Raw genomic sequence first — 21,650 nt, 5'->3', positions numbered from 1 at the left:
GCTCTAACCCTCATGTGCTCTGTGACTTCAGGAAGTTACCTAACCTCCTGAAGAATTTGTTTCCTCAACTGTGAAAGAGATAATGATTATACTGTCTTGGTTTTGAGGCTCAAATAAGAGAATGCATATAAAAAAGAGGGTGAAAGTCATGATAAATAAGTGTTACCTGTCCTCCTCATCACTATTATTATTGTTAATGTATCAATTGTTCCTCAGCAAGGCATTGTGACAGGGTTTGGGGATCTCGGGAGAAGTCCATCAACCTTGCTCGGCGCTAGCCTGCTTGCTGGAGGATGGTACTTAAGATGAACAAGAAAGATTCTTGTCCCAAGACCTTTCCTGATGACATTGACATGTGTTAACAGGATTAGAAGCCAGTGCAAAGTGAAATTGATCTTGGAGGACGTTATTTCTAAATGGTATTAAGTATGGGGGTCTAATTTACCAGAATAAGCAAGAGGATGCATTTTAGATAAGGTGGAGAATGGTGTTAATACATACTTTTTGGGAAGGTGTTTAAGTGAGGAATGAAAATCATGCTGAATAGATTTGACTTGATCTGAAAAATTCTGGTCCACAAGTTTAACAGGAATGATTGATAAATATAACTACAAAGAAATTCTAATTAAGAAACTCCTTGTGTATGAAAAATGCTTGTATTTTAAAAATACAAAGCAAGCAAATTGCATATATGTGACAAGACTAATTTTGTGAATATACAACGATTGCTTTCAAATTAATAAAATTATGAATAACTCTGTAGAAAAATGGACAAAGGAGTTGGACAGAATATTCAGAAAGAAGATACATATATAGCCAACCCATGTGGGAAGATGTTCAATATCATTCATGATTAGAAAATTAAAATAAGATACAATTTTTGCAAAGATTAAAAAGATTGACATAACCTGTATTGGTTAGGGTGTGAGGTAACTAACTGACACACTCATACACAGTTGGTATAAACTAGTATAACTTTTAAGGAAAAATAATAGTATCTTTTGAAACAAAAAGTATATATACTCTTTGACTCATTGCTAAAAATTATTTCATATTCAATTCATATGCAAGACATATACAATTCATAAAGTCATAAACTTATCTATACAAAGATATTCACTAAGAATTGTTTGTAATAGCTGAAAAAAAGTCCATTAATGAAGAACTGTTCCAACAATGATAGACCCATGCAATGAAGAGTGAATAAGTCCACGTATACCAATACAAAATGTTGTGTACAGCATATTGTTAAATTAAGAAGGCAAACTGAAGAACAGCATGTATAGTATGCTTCTGTCTATATGAAGAAGATATGAATAAGTATAAATGCATAGGAATAGTCTAGAAGGAAAACACAAGGAACTTTTGTGGTTATTACCTCTGGGAATGTAGGGAGGAAAATGTCTGTCTTTCATTGACTTCCCTTCTATACTGTTTGAAAACTTTACCATGAACATGTATTACTCTCATAACAAAAAAAGAAACAAAATCTCAGTTAGAAAATACCTAAAGAGCAGATGGGAACCATTGTAACATGTCTGGAAATAGTTTCAAAATTAAATAAGTTTTTGTCTTAGAAGATGAACTTCCCTTTCACGTTGTTAGTTGATTCCTCAATTTGAAGGAGGAATTTCTCCATTATTTTATCTAGCACTTAGTAGTTCTTACTTTATGCCAGGTACTATTTTAAGTTCTTTAATCATCACACAATCATGGGATGGTTATTATTATCCCCACATTGTAGATAAGGAAAATGAAGCAAATTGAGGTTGAATTACTGAAACGAGGTCACAGCTACTAAGTTCTAGAGTTGAAATTCAAGTCCAGGATGTCTGGCTCCAAAAGATCCATGCTTTAACCACCATGCTTTACCGCCTGAGCAGTCTTTAGAAGCTTTGACTTCTTTCTGGGTGACCTGATTCAATGACCTGCTGAAAGGGACACATACAATATACCCTCACCTCTCCTGGGGACACCCCAGGTCAAACCTATCTACTTTTCTGACCCTTTGAAGGACTAAAAGGAAAACAAGATGCTGCAAGAGAACAAGACTGGGACTTACTTGGTGTGGAGTAATAGTGGACCTTTTAACAGCTCTCAAGTTCGACATACCTCTACATAGCATATCTTTGTAGAAATACTCTTATTGTTAATTGGATTCTTCAAAGATGAAAGGGCTGATCTTATTCAACTCTTAGGTAAAATGTGGCTGATTCATCAGCCAGTGGAAATTGAAGTTAAGCCAAGAAGGACTGCTATGGGGATTGAAGGCGGAACTGATTGGCTGAATTCCAATGTTTTCAAAATTTGTCAAAGTAAGCAGGATTTTTTAGCTGCAGAGACATGAGAAGACATGCCTTATCATCCAAGTTTGTTGAATGTGAATATGCTTCTTGTTTGGCATTTTCCTCAAGGGTATGTTAAGCTAGATCCAGGTTACTTTTTGTAACCTTAACAGTGGAGTCATTGATGGACCCTTTTGATGGGTGAATAGGACATTATGATTATCTAAAGGTCTCTTCTCTTATGCCTTTTGATCACTCTTCATTCTAACAGGTTGATGTTGAAAACTTTCTACACATGCAGGGAGGTTCTCTGGGTGTGCATATCGATATAGGGCATCCCAGCTGAGTAGCTTAGTAAATTTATCATTGACTAGAACTGCCTGAGGCATTCTTGGTGGTTCCATTATTCCTTGGTGGATCTGAGACTGGATGCATGATTCTGTGTAAGGAATAAATTTTCTCCTTCTGGTGGTCCCTCATGTATTGTGGATGGGTACCTGGTGAGGGCAGTCCGGTATGAGAACAAAACACATGTTGATGGCCAAGGCAGGAAATCTTGAGACAAAGCCTGGGCACTGGGAGAGATTTTCATTACCTTTTGTTAGCGATGAGGATCAGTAATCCTACAGAGATCCAGGTTTTCAGTGTGGAAAGACTATCAGGGAACTTAGCTTTTTGGTTGCCTTATTAGCTGACTACCTAAGCAGTGAGACACACACTATTACTTTAGGTGATGCAAAGCTGTGTGAAGATCCATAACGGCAAAGGCAAATCAAAGAACTTAGAACTAAAAGTTCCTTCCTAGTGAGAGAGTAACAGTCTGAGTTCATTGCTGATGAAATATGATTTGGCTATGCCAAATATTGATCTTGATCTAGAACTGTGCTGTTCAATATGGCAGCTCCTGGCCACATGTGGCTAAATTTAAATAAATTAAAATTAAATAAAATTAAAAATTCAGCTCCTCAATCACCCAGGTCACATTTCAAGTGTTCAACACTAGTACGGTAGCTAGCTGCTACTATAGAATGCAAATTCTAGAACATTTCCATCATCATAGAATGTTCTATTGAGCAGCATTAATCTGGCAGATAAATAGGTCGCCAAAGATATTCTATCAGGCAACACCATTTTTGATGGTTTCATAGACCATGCCAAGGAGGTCCTATCTAGTTTTTATTTTGAACCACTAGAGATTTGAAATTAAAGGAAAGACGATAGATTTTGGTGTGAATTATAAAGCCTAATTTTCTCAGTGAAGACACCTCTGTCAGGGGATCACTATGGATAATGGTCACAAGCAAGAAGGTGGAGCAGAGGATAGACCTCTGAGGTTAGGGCTCCCACTGAATAAGAAGTGTGACCTGATTAGGCAGAAGGAAGTAGTTAAAAGGTACTTTTGATATTTAAACAAGGGGCAAGTGTAGGTGACCTTTAGTCTCTGTAACTTCCTTTAGCTTCTGACCTCCTTATATTTCTTTATCTGATCACATTGGTAAAAATTGGTAAGGCATTCTGAGAACATGAATCTTCATTTCGCTTTCTAAGAGATTCTCAATGTCTTGCTCAAAATACAAGTAGTTATTTTATTATTCCTGTTTCACATGCTTCTGAAACTTGAAGAGGAATTAAGACAAGGGAAATCACATGAAGGGCCATAATACTTCTCACACTAGTTTAGGGTGTCCCTGGTGGCTCGTAGTATGGGGAAGTATCTAAATCATTTTCAAAAGAGTCTGGTTGCCCCCTCCCACCCAAGCCCTCTGATGTAGACTCATGATCAGAGGAAGTAAGAAGCTATGAAGACTGCCTGAGGTCTTCATCTTTAGGGGTAGGAGACAGGATGCCAAAGAAAACTGATCAGAGGATAAGGGGTCCATTATTGAAATTAGAAAGTAGGTCAAGAGAGAAATGTTAAAAGGAGGAGGTCACTATTCAAAGAACATCTAGAAGGATTATGAACACAGAAACTGGTAGATTTTGAGCCAGGAGTTACCTCTAGAAACAACAACAGGGGTTTTCATGAACTGATGAGAGAAGACGCTGGCTACAGGGAATGAAGAAGGAATTTCCAGGGTGGCAATAAAAATAATAATAAAAATAAAAATATGAGTCCTGGACTTTACTAAGTTTTGGATATTTCATCATCCTCTCACACAAGTAAACTCTAGCATCCAATACACCTGTTGAATGAACGATGAGGAAGAAAATCACACTGAATGCATAAATTCCTTTATTGAAAATATTGGGCTAGCACTGCATTACATATATTCAATATCCATAAATGAAGGGCCACACATTTCTGATTGGACAATACTGTTTTAAATAGAGAACACAGCATCTGGATATGCTCTCACAAGTACAGATAATATCATGGACTAACCTAGGTAAGAGTGAACTATATGCAAAAAGACCACTTTGTTTGTCAATAGCATATGGTTGCAAATGGCATAAATGGTAAACATAATCAGCATGACACATTCCTGATATCTCATACCAACACATCACTTAATGAGCAGATTATGGTTAAACTGCCAATATGTTGTTCATCTAGAGTTCTCAGTGGGAGAACTGAGGGGAAAGCACACCCAGGCTACAGACCTAAGATTTTACAGTGTTCGTTTCAACTTACATGGAATGTGAGTTGAGTTAAATAACTATTAATCTGACAGGAGGATACTTGGCAATTTGTTTGTTCACTTTCATAAATAGTCTAAAATAAGAGAAAAACCTAAAGGAGACATTCAGCCAGCTTAAGGCTAGCATTCTGAGAACTGTTTTATTTTTCTAAATGCAGGTGTATAAATACTACTTGCTATTAACCTCTTCTTTCCAAGATCACTAGGGATGTCATTTATGATAGACTACTTCTCAGCTTTGGCTATTAATTGAAATTTCTTTTCCATTTGCAGTCTTTGGCTTTCATAAAAGTCTGGCAATTAATAATATTGGTTAAATTTTTAACAAGGTTTTACTATTGTAGTTAATAAAACAGTGTTTTATGGTATTAAAATGAGTTGATGTTAAAAAATAGATTTTACTTTTAATTCCAATTTTGGTATGAATGCATTTCTTTGCATTGCTTTTTCCTCAAACAAGAGTCTAGAAACCAAGACAATTGGGCTGATTCAACATTTTTCATTTGATGTAAAATATGCAAATGAAAACACTCAAAATTAAAACACTTGGTCCCTTTTAAAACAGAGGCCTATTTGTTAATGTAAAAACTTGGGGTAAATTATGCAAAATACTATGAAAATAGAGTTTTTGTTACTAACGCAAATGATTTTATAAGAAGCAAACCACTTTCTTTTCAAAAGCAGGGTTTGTTCTAAGTCTAGGCTCATAAAGATATCCATTTCTGTAAATATCAACTTGACTGTGAGAAATGGCTTCTTTTTCTTTATACAACTATGTTCAGAGTAAGTAACTAAAAATGTACCTTTTTGATGACTAAACGGAAAGCTGGCCTATAATAGTGAAATCAATGAACATTGGTGATGAGTTTTTTAAAATTCAGAATTATGCATATATATATATGCTGCTTAAGACCTATCACCCTAAACAATCAGGGCAAAAAAAAATTCAATATAAAACTATATAAATCAAGTGGAATTGTTGCCAAAACATAGCACATTTCTTTATTTCAAGATTTGACACATTACAAGAAAAAAAAAACACAAAAAAAACAAAAATCCTGGCAACACATTTCAGACAATATACTAGAAATAATAAATAAAACAGTTTAAAAAAAATCATATACATATTCCCTTCAAGTGCTATACACTTTCAATTTTTCTAAATGAGACTAACCTTTTCCATGGCAAACAATAGTATGCTGTACATTTTGGTAATGAAAATTATGTTGATAAATACACAAGGCATGTATATATTTCCACAGTATCTTTTTTTTTTCACAGTTACCAAAAATAAAAATTGCATTCAACTCATACATCTATAAATACTCTGATTCCTCACTGTAAGGGTTTGAAGAAAGTGAGAGTACAGTTTTCCACGATCTGGATGTCAAATCTCTTTCATCAGTGTATGCCCTCCACGTGTACCTTTCAGGATCTCTCTGCAATGCGCTCATGCTCTGAGATGACGGCAGAAAGAAAGCTTCTGATGGGATGTGGGCCTAGGCTGGCGCTTTGTCTTCCAGCCAGCTTGAGGAGGGCTGATCCTAAACCCAATCTTTTTAATGCTGTATTTTAAGGCAGTCTGAATTTTACTCAAATGTCCATACTTCGAGGTCCTGAACTATGAAATCTTCTTTTTTGGAAAGAATATCATTATTGAAAGTGCTGCAGGAGTTGCTTCGTCCATGGTATAAATCAGCATCTAGCCATAAACCAAACCGTCCCCTGAAAAGGTTAATAATACAAACAGGTGAAAACATTTCAATCTTACGTGGCCCACTTTCTGTCTTCCCTTGTCCCATTCTTCTTTCCTTTATGCTATAGATAGACAAAAACACTAGACTGCTTGTAAAACAAAGGGTACATTTCCTTTATTTCATTTAGATGACCTGTCTTCCCTAAAAGACAAGTGGTAGTAGTCCTTCAGACACATAAATAAATAATTTTATCTTTGACTCTTAGTGTCATGTGTTAGGCCACTGTCCTAATTAATATAAACATATGGACTAGCTAAAATCACCTGACACCAAGGTTTTGGTTACCTGGGTCAAAACAGACCCACTCAGGTCAGGTGGTAAATTAATAATAACAACAACAAAAACCTTACCCTCCACCACCGAGTTGTAAAGAACTTATGTCTCCATTGATAAAGTATGAGTTTTCTCCACTCCACTTAAAGACCTTAGGAGAGAAACACAAGACAGAGAACAGACATTTTAATCTGGAGAATTAGCAAACAGGGAACATTAGGATAGTACCTCTGTAACTACCCACTGGCTGAGGAAGCTCCTGATGGCCGGTCTCCCCCAAACCAGGACAAGCTCTCCAGAGGGGATTGAAGTAGGAAAGGCCTCTCAGGCCCATTGTGACTCTGACCTACAATCCCTCCCTGGATCCCAGACCGTGCAGAAGAGCAATTCCCAACACCCAGGGAGGGACCCTAAGCAGTTTGTGTGCTATAGTCATCAAGGCCGGAGGTCCAGATGAGGTTACAGGACAGCTGCTGCTCTAACGACAGCCCCCTACATCCAACCCCCTACCTCCAACCCCTGACACTATGGCATTGGGAAGTCAGTCTTTCTCCCATCTAGGTACCTTGAAATTTGGGCTAAACGTGTAGAGAAAAGTTTCGCCTGTGCCATAATAGTGGTCACTGAACTTGAAAGGATGAGTTGCATATGCTCCAAAAATCTGTCAAAAGAAAACAGAAACCTTATCTACTTTCTTTTTTTTTACAATTTTTTCCCCCTTCTTCCTCCTCTCTGTCCCACTCCAGTTCAAGTCATTGTTTCTCAGTCTAGTTGTGTAGGACACAGCTCCCTGACCCAAGGTATTATGAGCCTTGCACACCCCCCACCCCCCTTGAGGCAGTTGGTCGCCAGTAGTTGGTCAGCACTCCAACCACCTGAACCACTAGGCTGGCCACGTTATCTACTTTCAAATCTAAACCAAAGAAAGGCTTTCTGAAATATTTTAACACAATCCTGAGATCTCACTATATCTCTCTCAGCAAAGATCATTATTAAATTGGAGCTCTTAAATAAAAAAGACCACCAATAAACAGATAAAGCAAATGTCCCCAACTCTACTTGGAACCCAAGTGGCTCAGAAAACTTGTTTGCCAAAGGCCAACAATTGGTCCAATTCTAAAAGACTTCTGAATTCCACTAAGGAGACAAATTTCCTTTAGTGAATACGGATGATATGTTGGGAACATTAAACAACACGATGCATCTTGCACACAGAAATGAGTGACTGAGAGAAAAAGTCATGTCTCTGTTGTGTGTTATAAGTGGAACTGTAGCCAGTCATTTCTCCAGAGACAATAAACCTTCTGTTTTGATTTGTAAATATGAGCTCTCAGTAGCTTATTGAAACTATATCCTTAACATGACTGATTCAATATAACTTAGTTCAAATAGCTTTTAAGAAAAAAAAATCCATAATAGTACGGGCTTTAAAGCTGATTTAGGTATATTTGAATCAATGCTTCTTCTATTTTTTCCTGCTTGGGTGTTTGAAGGAGCAGTGTTTTCAGAACATGCTTGCCCACTGCCTCAGCTTCCTAGCCTTCTGCTCAGATCCTGACCAGTACTTGCAAGGGTAAGCGTTGGCAGGAGTGACCATATATTTTTTGAAAATGTCCCTAGTGGATTCTGATATACCTTCTATTCCAAATCCCTCTTAAAAAACAATGTTTTAAATGGAGGTTATCTGAAAAATGTCATAATTTTTCAAAATTATTTTAATTGGATTATAATCATTGTAGAATCTCTATTTTACCAATTATATTCAGTTCCTGGCTCCTTGAAATACTGAAAATTAGGCAGGTGGAAATCTAGAAACTCTTTCTAACCAATGTTTTTTATACTTCCTGCTACCACACCTTTCCACTAACAACAAACAAAAACAAAACAGTAACAAAACATAAAAAAATCCATTTCCTTTCTTCTGATGATGTTTCAGTAAAGAACTAAAACACAGCTGAGACAGGCATCTATTTTTAAAAGCATGTGCTAAAATATAACAAAAAGAATAATGACCATATATGGAAAAAAGTGGGTTACTTTCTGATCAATGAATAGGAAAAGCCTGCCTTAGTTTTTACTCTTCATAGGATACTAAATAATTACATTCTTTCTTTGCTAAAATTTTCTTAGTAGTCATGGAAATCTGTTTAAGGACTGGGGATTGGATGATATTAAGGAATTATTGTTAATTTTTTTACATATATAGCACCTTGGTTATGTAAGAAAATGTCCATTTAGTTTTTTTTTTCTATTAACTTTTTAGAAAGCAATTGTGTAAAACAATATGCATATAATTGAGTCTGTAACATATAAAAATTTAATATATTTGGCAAAGACAGAAGAAAGGAATCCATGGAATAAATGAAGACAACCAGAAGTGGGAAAAGGAAGGTCAATATAACAAAACCTGTAAATGTATATTTGTTCTCCTTTCTTCTCTAAGCTTCTTTAGTAGATAAAACGTTATATAAGGTAGTAATCACAACAATTGATTGCTGGGTTTGTCTTATACAGCAATGTAATATGTATAACAAATTACCACAAAAAGTGGAGTGATATAATAGAGCAACATAGGACTAACATTTCTATGCCTCACTGGAATTGAGCTAGTATCAGACTTAATTGCATGATAGCTCTGTTGTTTTCCACAGTGCCTGTGGTATAACTTACTCCACAGTCTGAGTCCATTAAATTTGGACCCCTTTGCAGGAGTAGTTCTTTTGGCCAGTCTATCCTGACTCCAAGAAGGCTCTCTTTAGCTGTCTCTTTCCTGGGTTCTCTCTGGTGAACCAGAGGGTCTACAATTTAGCTTACTGCCTTTATGGAGCGATCTGCCTCCTTTTATTTAGCACCAAAATTTGCATTGTTTTTAGAATGTCCTTTGGTTTCAACTTCCCTGTATTATTTTAAATGAAGTCAGTTCCTTTGAGGAGAGCTTCAGAGCCCTATATATTATTATCAGTATTTTCCCCTGGAGCTAGGAGCTAGGGATTCTGCTTTGGAGCTGGGATTGGACATTTACCTGCTTCCCTCAGATGAATAATCTTGTTTTATGAGCAGGATGCTGGGCAGGGTAGCGGCTGGTCTTGGCTCAACTCACCTGGCATGGGACCTGTGCTCTACAAGCTGGGACAAGAGCAGCAGAGACTGTATTCTCAGCCTGCCATGCCCTAAGGTAGAGCATCTGCCCTATGAGAGTAGGGGCTGGGTGCAGGAGAGCCCTTTATCTGTAGGCCAGACTTGACTGGAATTTAGCCTCTGAAACAAAGATCTTGGGCTGGGGCTGCGAAGTGCTGGGGACCTGCCCCTAGAGGGGGCATATCATAGCACTTGCCTGGGAACTAGAGGGAGAGGAAGCCCTGTCTTCTTGTCTACATGTACCCAGAGTGAAGCTTCTGTCAGTCTGAACTGGGGGTTCAGAGTGAGGGGAGGGAGCAAGTTGTGCCTCAAGTGCCACAGAATCTCACTGTTGTTACGGAGATTTATTACATTTTCTTCAATAAATGTTTCTTCACTTGCTGTATGCCCTTTGCACAATTTCCTGAGACTTTAAGTGATTGCTGTATTTATAATTTCTACCAGTTATGGATGTTTCACTGGATATTAAATCTGCAGAGCTCCCCATTACTGTCATTCTGCATAAGTGATATTTTTATATTAAAATTTTACATAATTCATTTCCAGATAAATTTATAAGTGGTGTTCTACCATGTTTTCAAATGCAGCAAAGCTACATTCTTCATTTGGGGGTAGATGGGGTGGAGAAAGTACAGTGAGAAAGTTCAGGAGTCTTCAAACAACACAAGTGACATAAGGGCACCAGATTCAGTGAGACCCATTCCCTGGCAAATAGTGTAACCTCCAGGTATAGGCCTCCTTTACACCATCTACTGATAGGAAGCTGGGTGAAACTGTGCTTCATTAATGCCAGCTCTATGCGGCAAACACATTCCCCAACAAGTTAGTTATCGTCTAGTAAATCAGTAGAGGAACTAATCTATACCTATGATGAGGTTGTACGTGTGTGGTCTAAAACCATCTAGCCATATCTCATCTAAAACATAGCACCCAACTTCTTAAACATTCCACTAAATCCCTAAGTAATTCTACTTTAAACCTCTGTTATTATTTTAATTATTAACTTGACTCTACCCACTATTCACCTTACATCATAATTAAATGTCATCAATCAGGAAATAATAATAGTAAAAATGATAATTGCTAACCGACTCCACACAATTCTTAAGCTGCAATAAAGTCACAGGAAAGATCACAGTTGAGATAGGCAGTGCCTCAGTACCGCAATCTCTCTGCTCTTTTTCCCAAGGCAAATTACAAAAGCAAAGATTTTTGCCATTAAAATTATCCCAATTATGTGGCTTCACAGTAAGCTCTTCAGTGCTTAATAATACTCCACAATTAATAGGCACTCATAGTATATGTTCTGAATGAATGAATGGATGAATGGTTGCTGAGTAAAACTCGCTTCAATCCCAGAGAGAGAAAAGAATGGCATCGACATTTTAAAAATGTAAAGGAATTTCTTCTTGATACAACACAGGCCAAACTGAAATGAATAAAGAACAGACTTGAAAGATTCCTTGCTTTTGTGAAGCAGGAGCCTGACTGGGTAGTATATATAAGAATTCTGGACAGATTCTACTTGCACTCCAAGCTGAATGAAGTAAGAAGTACTAGAGTAGGGTGGAAGGGAGTAATATCCAGATTTTACCGACTGTAACATAGGTGAAAGTGCAGTGAGCAACTGCACAGAGCATTTCCCCAGCAGTTTCATAAAGATTGGGCTCTTTTGGTATCACCCACCACGGCCTTGACTGGCTCTCTATCTCAGCAAGGTTTGTGGTCATTGCTTCATAAAAGCAAGGTTTGTGGTCACTGCTTCAGCTACCTGGAGAAAGTTCTGTATGGCACTAGAATTTCTTTCTGCAACTATCTCCAAATCTAGATTTGACTTTTCTCAAACTTCTCCAACTTTAGGTTATAGAATATCATGAGAGCTTTCTACTGTATAGTAAGAAAAAGCAAATCTTTAGAATGTGACTGCATTTGTAGATATCCTCGATTTTCGTTTTTAGAGATACATTCTGAAATATGGCTTAACAATTGGGACTTACTTCAAAATACTTCAGCAAAGACAAACCAACAAAGACAGATGAAGTATATGTGGCAAAAATCCTGCTAATTTGTAGAATCTGGGTGATGGAAATTCATTATACTAGTCTCTATACTGTTGTGTAAGTTTGAAAATCTTCATTAAAAAGTGTTTTCTAAGAGAGGAACAAGCCTCACCTGATTATCCATGTCTTTGATGACCAATAGGACAGGACTGTCTAGCGATGCTGATTTCCGATAGAGAGTTTTCAAGCTGGTCCCATGTTCCAATGTGCTATATGCGAGTCTCCATGGATACCCTTGTACCCTGGCTGGAAGGCGTCGGGCCAGCTGCGAATCCAAAGATGGAGATGTAAATCTACAGTTCACCCACAAATCACTTATGAACTTGCAGCACAAAGCAAGTGCCTGTGGCTCAAACTCAAAAATCAAACTGCCTTACACATTGCTCCCCTTTACTCCGCCTAGTGTTTGCCACTATCAACCAAGAAAGAGAAGGGAAATTCATTCCTTGGCAGTGGTTAGCTTGGCAGGGATGCTGCCCAGAGCATGCTTTGCCATCAGGGACCTGACTATGGGTCACTATGCCCCTATACATTCGAAGTTGTAGCACCTAGATTGATAAAGATGAAGGCATTAGACGTGTACTCTCCCTTTTACACTTCAACTTGGCTTTCACCAAACAGTTCATGCTTCTCCAATTGTTCTAACTCTCATGGGCTCAGAGATGCCACTGACAACTGCAGCTGCCCACAAAAGTGAGAAGAAGAAAATATGGTGCTTTATGTTAGTAGTCTGATGTAGTCTGTTCTCATCACACCTATATCTTTCACCTATGTTAAGTTAGCCATAAATACCAATAATGCATATCTCTTCAAAAATACGAACTACGGTGGCTATGAAATGCTGACGTCTTCAGAATGATTAACATCAGTCCTAGCCTCAGAATAAACCCCATTTCTGTAACTGCTTGGCCAAATCTCTTGGCTTTCCTGGGCCTTCACAGACTCATTCGTAAATTCAGGGAGTTGAACCTGATTTGTTCAAGTCTTTAAATTCAGGTTTCTAAGCTAACTGATGGGGCAAGGGGAAAAGATTCCTTACAAAAGGTCAAATCCAACCACATTATAGGATTTCATAAAATGAAAGTAACAGGTTTCCAGAAAATAGAAAGTACACAAAGAAAATTCTTCCTAGTGGTAGGTAATTTTCATAAAGCAAGTAAAGTGTAGTTGCTACAAGACTTTCATTGAATAAATTAAAACCACTGGACCTCGGCCATTATCACTAGGATAAATTTGGATCCTTTTTTAAGTGCATTAGGACTGCGGTAGGACACTTTAAAAACTGTTTTGAAAACAAGAAACGGCTCTTCGTTCAGATTTGGGAGATATAATAGATGTGATGTCTGGCCAAATCGTTGCCCTCCTGAGAAGTCGGCAGGGAAGGCTGCCATAACTTTTCAGAAAGGTTACGAGAAAGGGACACTGGCCTTGGTTAGGCTGCTGGTGATCGTCCTTTAAAGCCTGGGTCATCCTTCACCCGGAATGGGAAGAGCACATGCACGCAGGGTTGGGAAACACTTTGTGAGGCCTAGAAGACCCGCGTCCTAAGCCCCCCGGAGGACCACCTGCTCGATGTGCATGTTCTCCAGGAGTGCGCTGTGGGGCTGGAGAACCGGCAGGGCGGTCTCGTCGTCATCTTCATAGTAGCTGCACGTGCTCTTTCTGCGCTTTGCCTCCTCAACGGTGATGATCTGAAATGGAGAAGACAAATAAGCCAAGAAAAACAATGTATTTGCTTTTCCACCGGCTGCTAAAAATGACCTCAGGTACACAACTGCCCGTAACAGGTGGAGTTTTAGCAGCTGGACATAAATTGAACCAGGACTTTGGGGAAATGGCTCATTTTTCAATGTCAGAACAAATGCAGAATTTAACACGGTACAGCCAAGGCATTGTACAAAATATAGTCGCAAGTTTTCCACTTTCACCATTGCTGTCGATTGCTCGGTCATTGAGCGAGAATTATGTATACCTCCACAAGCAACTCGTACTGTTGAAATGCCCTTAATTCTTCTCCTTTAACCTGCATCTAAATTTGAATTGTTAAGGCACAAATCAGAGATCATTCTGAGAGCAGGCAGTCTATAAATAGAAATATCGGGAAGGTAAGATAGATTTTTTAATCAAGACTCCTCATGTTTGCTCTTAAGATTGTGCACATAGCAACCAACCCTGATAGAAATGACAAATGGTAACAGCTACCAGGAGCAACAGGTCAAAGAAACACAAAGCTTTAGTCTAAATTACAATTAGGTTATAATTCTTTACGTACAGTTCAGAAACTACTGAAGTATAAAATGATATTGTACACATTTATTATTTCATTGTAACTATGCTTATGAGCTACCAAAGTAAATTTTATCTTTAAAATCTATTGTTTGCCCCTCCTAAAATATGGATAAAGTCACTGAATTATTTTGAAATTGAAGATCTATAGGGACTAAGTCACCATAATTCTTGGGTACTAATATTAATGAATTTAATTGCATTCTCGAGAAAAATATTTAAGTTATATCTAGTGAAAGTTGTCAGATAATGCACTACTCAATTTCCCAAATGCAGGGTGATAGATATAAAGTACCTGCCACGTCTGAGCCAGATTTACAGATAAGGAAATTAGCATGTACACTATACCAACTACTCACAGGGAATTTACTTTAAGAAAATACTATCAAAGAATCACAAACCCAGCATTTTAAATGTATTAAATAAAGCACACGTTTTTGGTGAACTCTACATTTAACACAGGTATAAAATGAGGCTGTGGAAAGAAAGAAAAAAAAAATCAAATATGGATTTTTGACTCCAAATGAAGGAGCAAACCACACCACACCCATCTCCAAAACGAATATATTACCTGCTCTGGTTGAAATGTCAGCACAATCCTTTCTCATTAAAATGCATCTCAAAACATAGTGCATGGCAGATATCTGAAGATTCACTACTACCTTATTAACTCTCAGCACTCCAACATACCTTCACAAAAGGCTCTTGGTCGGGTCTGGCACAATATAAAATCTGAATGTCCAAGGGCAATCTTCGGACTCTCATCCTGACTGGGTGGTGAGAACTGTCTGTTTGCTCTCTAACGAGGAACAGGTTTTTGTCTTTATCTGCCTCCACACCACTGTTACTTATAGCCACGCTGAGCTACAACTGTTTTTGCAATATCTAGTTTCCTGCATGATTGAGTTTCTGTTTCCCTTAGGAGAGGGTTCAACATTTCTACAGGAACACACCCAAATTAGGATTTTGAGCAAACACACACTTCCTGTCAGGCATAGCTGGGAGGCGGTAAAATGACACTTTCACCTTTGAAACGGTGGTTTCCTACCAGTACAACAAACTCCATTATTTTTTTTTTTTTGTCTTATACTTTTATCCATTATTCTCCTCTAGCTAAACTAGCCTTTCTAGCCCTGCCTTTTCAGAGGTTTTTTTTTTTTTTTTTTTTTTTTTTTCTCAGCACCTTCCCTAAAGCTAAACCTCCATTTTAAACTTTTGTAATTTCCCTGACATCAGTTTGAATCTTTGAATCTCATGGGGACAATGAAAAGGAGCTTTTACCCAAGGTAGGATCATTACACTTAGAACAAAGGCATTTCAGTTCAATACCATGTTCATGTTTGTTGGGTGTGAGGAACTTAAACGAATGAGAAAACATCTGGTTTAAAATGGTACTTTAGATTCAGTGTTTCAAAACAGCTGGCAAAGTAAACAATAAAAAAAAAGGTAAATCTTTTTACTTTTTAGAGTATTAATCTTAAAGACTAAGAAGCATACTCCTGCTCTACTCCCCGGATCTGATGTCAGGGGATTGGAAAGAAATGTAGAGTACCCTGGATCAATTTTCAGTGATCTTTCTGTGACTTTTCCAGATCCAAAATGACCTTTTGGTCGTGGGTCCTGCTGAGGGGATTAGAGTGCTCTTGCACAGTTCATCCTGGGGGTCAGTGCTAAGCAGGATTCTGGCGATACTTCGTGATTAGTCCCAGCTTAGCCAGAACTTCTATTCAGTGCAAACGCCTGGACACAATCTGGGGCAGAATCACTAGGATTTGGTGTCAGTGAGATGGCATTCCCTTGAGTACCTGGCACTCATGACTCCTAACATTTACTGATCACTTTCTATATGATGGCGAGTGCCAGGTGCTTTGCCAGGCACAGGCTCGAGTGGGTGAGGGAGTGGGTGAGGAGACAGGAGACACATTTATAAATAAATGAATGCCATTCCATGGGATACAAATACTAATAGTAATAGCAGCTCAAAGGAGGCGGGGGCCACCTAGATGGCAGGTGAAGGGCACAGCAGGAACACATAGCCGTGTTCCACGTTCACTATGGCTTGAGAATAGAGAGTAAGGGAAGCAGAGATGAGGCTGGAGAGAGGGAACAGAAGTGGAGAAAATGAACCATCCTGATGCCATGCAGGGGCTTAGAACTTGGAGGACAGTATTTTTAAACCTGGCTGTTCTTCAAAATCATATAGGAGCTTTTAAAAGAAAGATTTTTATTAAAAATACAGCTAACATACAATATTATATTAGTTTCAGGTGTACACCATAATTATTCAACATTTATATAACTAAAGCAATGATCACCATGTTAAGTCCAGCAACCGTCTGACACCGTACGATGCTATCACAATATTACTGACTATATTCCTCATGCTATACATTACATCCCCAGGACTTACTTGTTTTATACCTGGAAATTTGGACCTCTTATTCCCTTTCACCCTTTTCCCCTTTTTTAATTTTTCAATTACAGTTGAAATTCAATATGATTTTATATTAATTTCAGGTGCACAGCATAGTGGGTAGACATTTGTATAATTTACGAAGTGATCCCCTTGACTAGTCTAGTACCCACCTGGAATTATACATAGTTATTACCATATTATTCACTACATTCCCTATGCTTTACGTTACATCCCCATGACTATTTTGTAACTATCAATTTGTACTTCTTAATCCCTTCACCTTTCTCACCCTGCCCCCAAACCCCACCCATCTATCACCCAAACAAATCAAGTACCCATCTGACATCATACGTAGTTATTACAATATTATTGACTGTATTAGTTATGCTATACCTACATCCCCATGACTACTTTCTAACAACCAATTTGTACTTCTTAATCCCTTCCCCCTTTTCTCACCCCTAGGAGCTTTTAAAAAGACAGATTTCAACATTTCTCCCCCAGACCTACTGAATTAGTCTGTAGTGGTGAGGGTCTAGGATTCAGTTTTTTAAAAAAGTAATTTTCCAAGTGGTGGTTCTGATGGTTGGCCAGGTGGGTAATGATTGCTATAGGCAATGAAAAGCCACTGAGTGTTTTCCATGCTTCTGATCATTTGCTTGATCACTTATTTAGACAATAAGTTAATTTGATAGCACAGAACATATATAAGACGTTTAAACCTGATGAAGGAAACATCACAAATCATTGAACAGTGCTAGAAAAAACAGACTATTAAAAATATTACCTATATCAATAAATCACCTGTAGAATGAGTAGAGTTTAATTAAAACTACAGGGTCAACTATATATAAATGCACTATAGTTAAAAACATAAAAGCGTAAGTCAAATTTAAAGACAAATAGTAAACTAGGAAAAAAATCTGTCAAAAATACAGGAGACAAAGAATTATACCTTTAATCATGAAGAGCTCAAACAGTATGATGGAACTATTAAGATTCCTTTAGGAAAATGGTCAAAGAAAATTAGTGGGCATCACAACAAAGAAAAAACACAAATTATATATAATATAATTAATGTATAATTAAAATATAATATATGATATAACATAATATACACATATTTTCATTCTATCCTCAATATTAATCAAAAATAAATTAAAATGTATCGTTTCTCAGTTTCCAAATTAGCAAAAATTTTTAGAAAGGAATAATAATAATAATATTTTCTGCTGGCAGAAGCACAGTGAGAAGTGTTTTCCTTACATTGCTGGCAAGTTAAGTTGGCATTCTATAAAAAATTAGTATTCTTATATCAAGTAATTTCACTGGTATGGAGCCAAAAGGAGTGATCTGAGCTGAGATCAGAAGTGGGAATACAGGCACTTGGGGTGGGAATGGGCCATGGCACATATTCTGCCAAAGAGAAAAGTCTGTGCAGTGAAATGGGCCAGGGAAGAAAAAGAGAACATGAGGCATTTGATGAACTAACTGACAAAACTATGACAGGCTTTTCAGGCCAAATTAAAGAGTTTGAATTTCATCCTGTATGTGAAGGGGACACAGCAGCAGTTTTAGAAAAGGGGAGTGAAATGACCCAGTGGTGGTGGTGGTGTTGTCTTTCTTACACACATATCTAGCTTCAAACAGAGGAATAAGGTTGTATTCCCTGTGACATCAAAGGTACACAGGGAATCTAAGTTCTTGCCAGCCAAGAAGCTCTTGAAATCTGGACACAACATTCTGACTGAACACTGTAATTTCAGGACCACAACAGTCTAGCCCCCTCTTGAGTGCTCACCTCCCAGCTCTTGGTGGTCGGCTCACTGAAGAAGTTGTCAATCATATTGAGTTCTTCCTTTTCTACTACCACAAAGCCTTGCTCTTTGGCATCTTTCCCATAGACGTCAGGAGACCATTGAACAAAGAAGGTGTACAAGTGATCCACCCTGAAAAACATGTTCATCATAGGAATTAACACCACGTCTGCCTTCCCGGTAGGCAATGGAAGGGACTCAGGCACATACAAACATCTTTTTCCTACTCGGCAAATCCACGTTGCTAAATGGGAAATTTTTCACTGCGAAGATGTTCTCTACTAGTGCATTCCAAACTTGAAAAATAAGTTAACAAATGAAAGAAGTCCACAGACACTGGGAAACTGTCTTTCAATCCGAGGAAAAGATCAAGCAATGGGACATAAAATAGAACACAATGAAATATTTATACCAATTTTTTCCTCATTGGGTCTTCATTTTTCTATACTTGTATTCATTGGGAAAAAAAACAATCTGAAGCTTAAGATGGGAACAAAGATAAATAATGCTCTAATAGGTCTTTATGTAGATTGATGCACTATTATAATTTTAATAAAATGCCTTTAATAATAACTACAAAGTGAATAATACTAGCTATTGTTTAATATTAGACAGCTAATTATATGGATATCGGGAATGTAGTTTGCTTCCAATTTCTCCGTTCTCTTTTACAGATTTTACAGATTCTGAAGGTTCTGAAGCATCTCTCCAGGCTTAATCAATACTGATGTAGTTAGTTTCTAAGCAGAGAATGAGAGCTTTCAGTTCCGGCACCTGCAATATGCCCCCAGGTATGAGTCAGTCACAAGCTCTATGACCTTAGATGCCACTTCTGGAAACATCACAGTGAAGGGAGTGGATGACAGGCAGGATCAAATGATTCTTAAAATCTTCTCTAGTTACAAAATGACCATTCCAATTTGAGCCTACGGAGACAATGTTAATCCATTGCTAATTTTTTAAAGTTATTAATTATTTAAAAATATTATAACAATATTTCTATAGCTTAAATGTGTCAGTTCAAAATTCATATGTTGAAACCTAATCCCCAATGTAATGGTATTTAGAGGTGGGACTTTGGGGAAGTGCTTAGGTCATGAGGGTAGAGCCCTCATAATTGGGATTAGTGCCCTTATAAAAGATACCCCACAGAGCTAGCTAGCTCCCTTTCATCACGTTAGACAGCCATCTATGAAACCTGAAGTGGACCCTCACCAGAAAACGGATCTGCCAGTGCCTTTATGAGGACGTCCCAGCTTTTAGAGCTGTGAGAAATAAATTTCTGTTGTTTATAAGACACTCTGTCTATGGTATTATTATAGCAGCACGAACAAAGACAAATACTAATCGGACTAAAACACATAAAAAAATATCACCTCCAATTCTGATATTCCAATGGATCAAACTGTTCTTAGGTTTCCACATTCCTATCTGTTCTTGTCCACATGTACAGTTTTCTTTTCATTGTAATCAGAGCCAAGACATAATTATTTGTTATACATAACATTAAATAATGCACATATGCCATGTTGCTCGTCTTTATAGTGATTTTTAATGGCTACATTCCATGAAAGTAATGAACCATAATTAGCCTGTATTCCTATGTCCACAGGATGTTCAGGTTGTTTCCATTTCTTTGATTGTACCAATAACATTATAATTAACATCCTCATAATCTGTGCCTTTTATCATCTTTAAATTATTTCCTCAGAGTAGTTCCCAGAAAAGGGATTACTGGGCCAAAGGGCATGGTTTTATAACTTGTGATTTATCCTGCCAAACTGCTTCTGAAAGGCTGACTTTTTACTTTGACACCAGCATTGCAGTTTATATCTAAGTTTCATAATAATGTTGCTTATCTTGTTTTTTTAAAAAAATAAGTTTAATATATATTTTAAGTTTTACCCAACTCACTTTCAGTTTCTTTGAGTGTTAGTGGGTTAAACATTTTTTCAAATGCTTTCTTCCTGGCTGCAGCTTTTCTTTCATGAATTGGCTCTTTGTGACTATGGACTTAATATTTTTCTGTTCAATTTGCAGGATCCTCCATATAATGTAAGCATTAATCACTATCAAGTGTGTTTCTAAGCTGTTATATCCCTTTTTATATTGATCATGTCTTTTCTTCCATAATACAAAATTACCAATTTTCCTGTACTTTAAAGGTGTATTTCCTTTAAGATTTCTCCTATTCCTTGAAAATATAAAAAGGTATCATCCAAGACGAGGTATCAGTGTGTATGATAGGCTATCATTTCTACTGAAAAAAACAAACATATATTACATAGTGTCTGAATGTGATGGGCTAATTTTATATGTCCTCTTGGTTAAGTTCTGGCCAGTTTTGGTCAAACACTAGCCTAGATGCTGCTGTGAAGATTTTTTGTTTTGTTTGTTTTTAAAATATGGTTAATACGTAAATGAGCAGACTTTCAGAAAATCAGATTACCTTCCATATTGTAGGTGGGCCTCATCCAATCAGTGGAAGGCCTTAAGAGAAAAAGACTGAGTTCCCTGAGCAAGAAGGAATTCTGTTTCTAGATGGCCATCGGTCTTAAGAATGCAAAATCAACTCCTTCCTGAGTTTCCAGGCTGCCAGCCTACCCTGCAGATTTTGTAACTCCCAGTCCCCACACCACATAAGCCAATTCCTTAAAACCAGTATGACTCTTTCTCTCTCTACACACACACACATACACACATCCTGTTGGTTATGTTTCTCTGGAGATCCTTGACTAATGCAATGGACTATTCTGAAGTCTACATAAAAAATTGATTAAAATGGTTACCTCTGGGGAATGGAATGGGGTGGGAAAAAGATGTATTTTACATCAGATATCTTGTTATTTTAACTTTAAGAAGAAGTAGTACATTTTTGTGGTTTGAACACCAAAATTATATTTAAAAAAGCAAATAATTAGAAGTTTCTTTCTCTTTCTCCCTCATATCCCTGTCTACCGCTTCTGTGTTCACCCTCTT

At 37.5% G+C, this 21,650-nt stretch overlaps 1 protein-coding gene across 6 annotated transcripts in view; it reads right to left on the bottom strand.

Moving 5' to 3' along the window:
- Window positions 1–4,500: 4,500 nt before the first annotated feature.
- The window catches only part of NCOA7 (nuclear receptor coactivator 7), a 118,492-nt gene continuing 101,342 nt past the window's right edge, over window positions 4,501–21,650 (bottom strand). For 5 of the 6 annotated variants that reach the window (XM_019729481.2, XM_074333541.1, XM_019729480.2 and 2 more), the window contains 6 exons: window positions 18,656–18,803; window positions 13,718–13,843; window positions 12,265–12,417; window positions 7,520–7,615; window positions 7,032–7,105; window positions 4,501–6,649 (listed from right to left, as the gene is read on the bottom strand). In XM_019729481.2, the coding sequence (XP_019585040.2) occupies window positions 6,514–6,649; window positions 7,032–7,105; window positions 7,520–7,615; window positions 12,265–12,417; window positions 13,718–13,843; window positions 18,656–18,803 (733 nt within the window). In that variant the 3' untranslated portion in view covers window positions 4,501–6,513. Of the gene's footprint in view, window positions 6,650–7,031; window positions 7,106–7,519; window positions 7,616–12,264; window positions 12,418–13,717; window positions 13,844–15,128; window positions 15,337–18,655; window positions 18,804–21,650 lie in introns of those variants that run through there. The other variant, XM_019729484.2, reaches the window with a different exon arrangement.

The sequence above is a fragment of the Rhinolophus sinicus genome, linkage group LG05, assembly GCF_036562045.2.
Source record: "Rhinolophus sinicus isolate RSC01 linkage group LG05, ASM3656204v1, whole genome shotgun sequence".
Lineage (NCBI taxonomy): Eukaryota > Metazoa > Chordata > Mammalia > Chiroptera > Rhinolophidae > Rhinolophus > Rhinolophus sinicus.
This window is presented reverse-complemented; position numbering and strand designations above follow the sequence as displayed.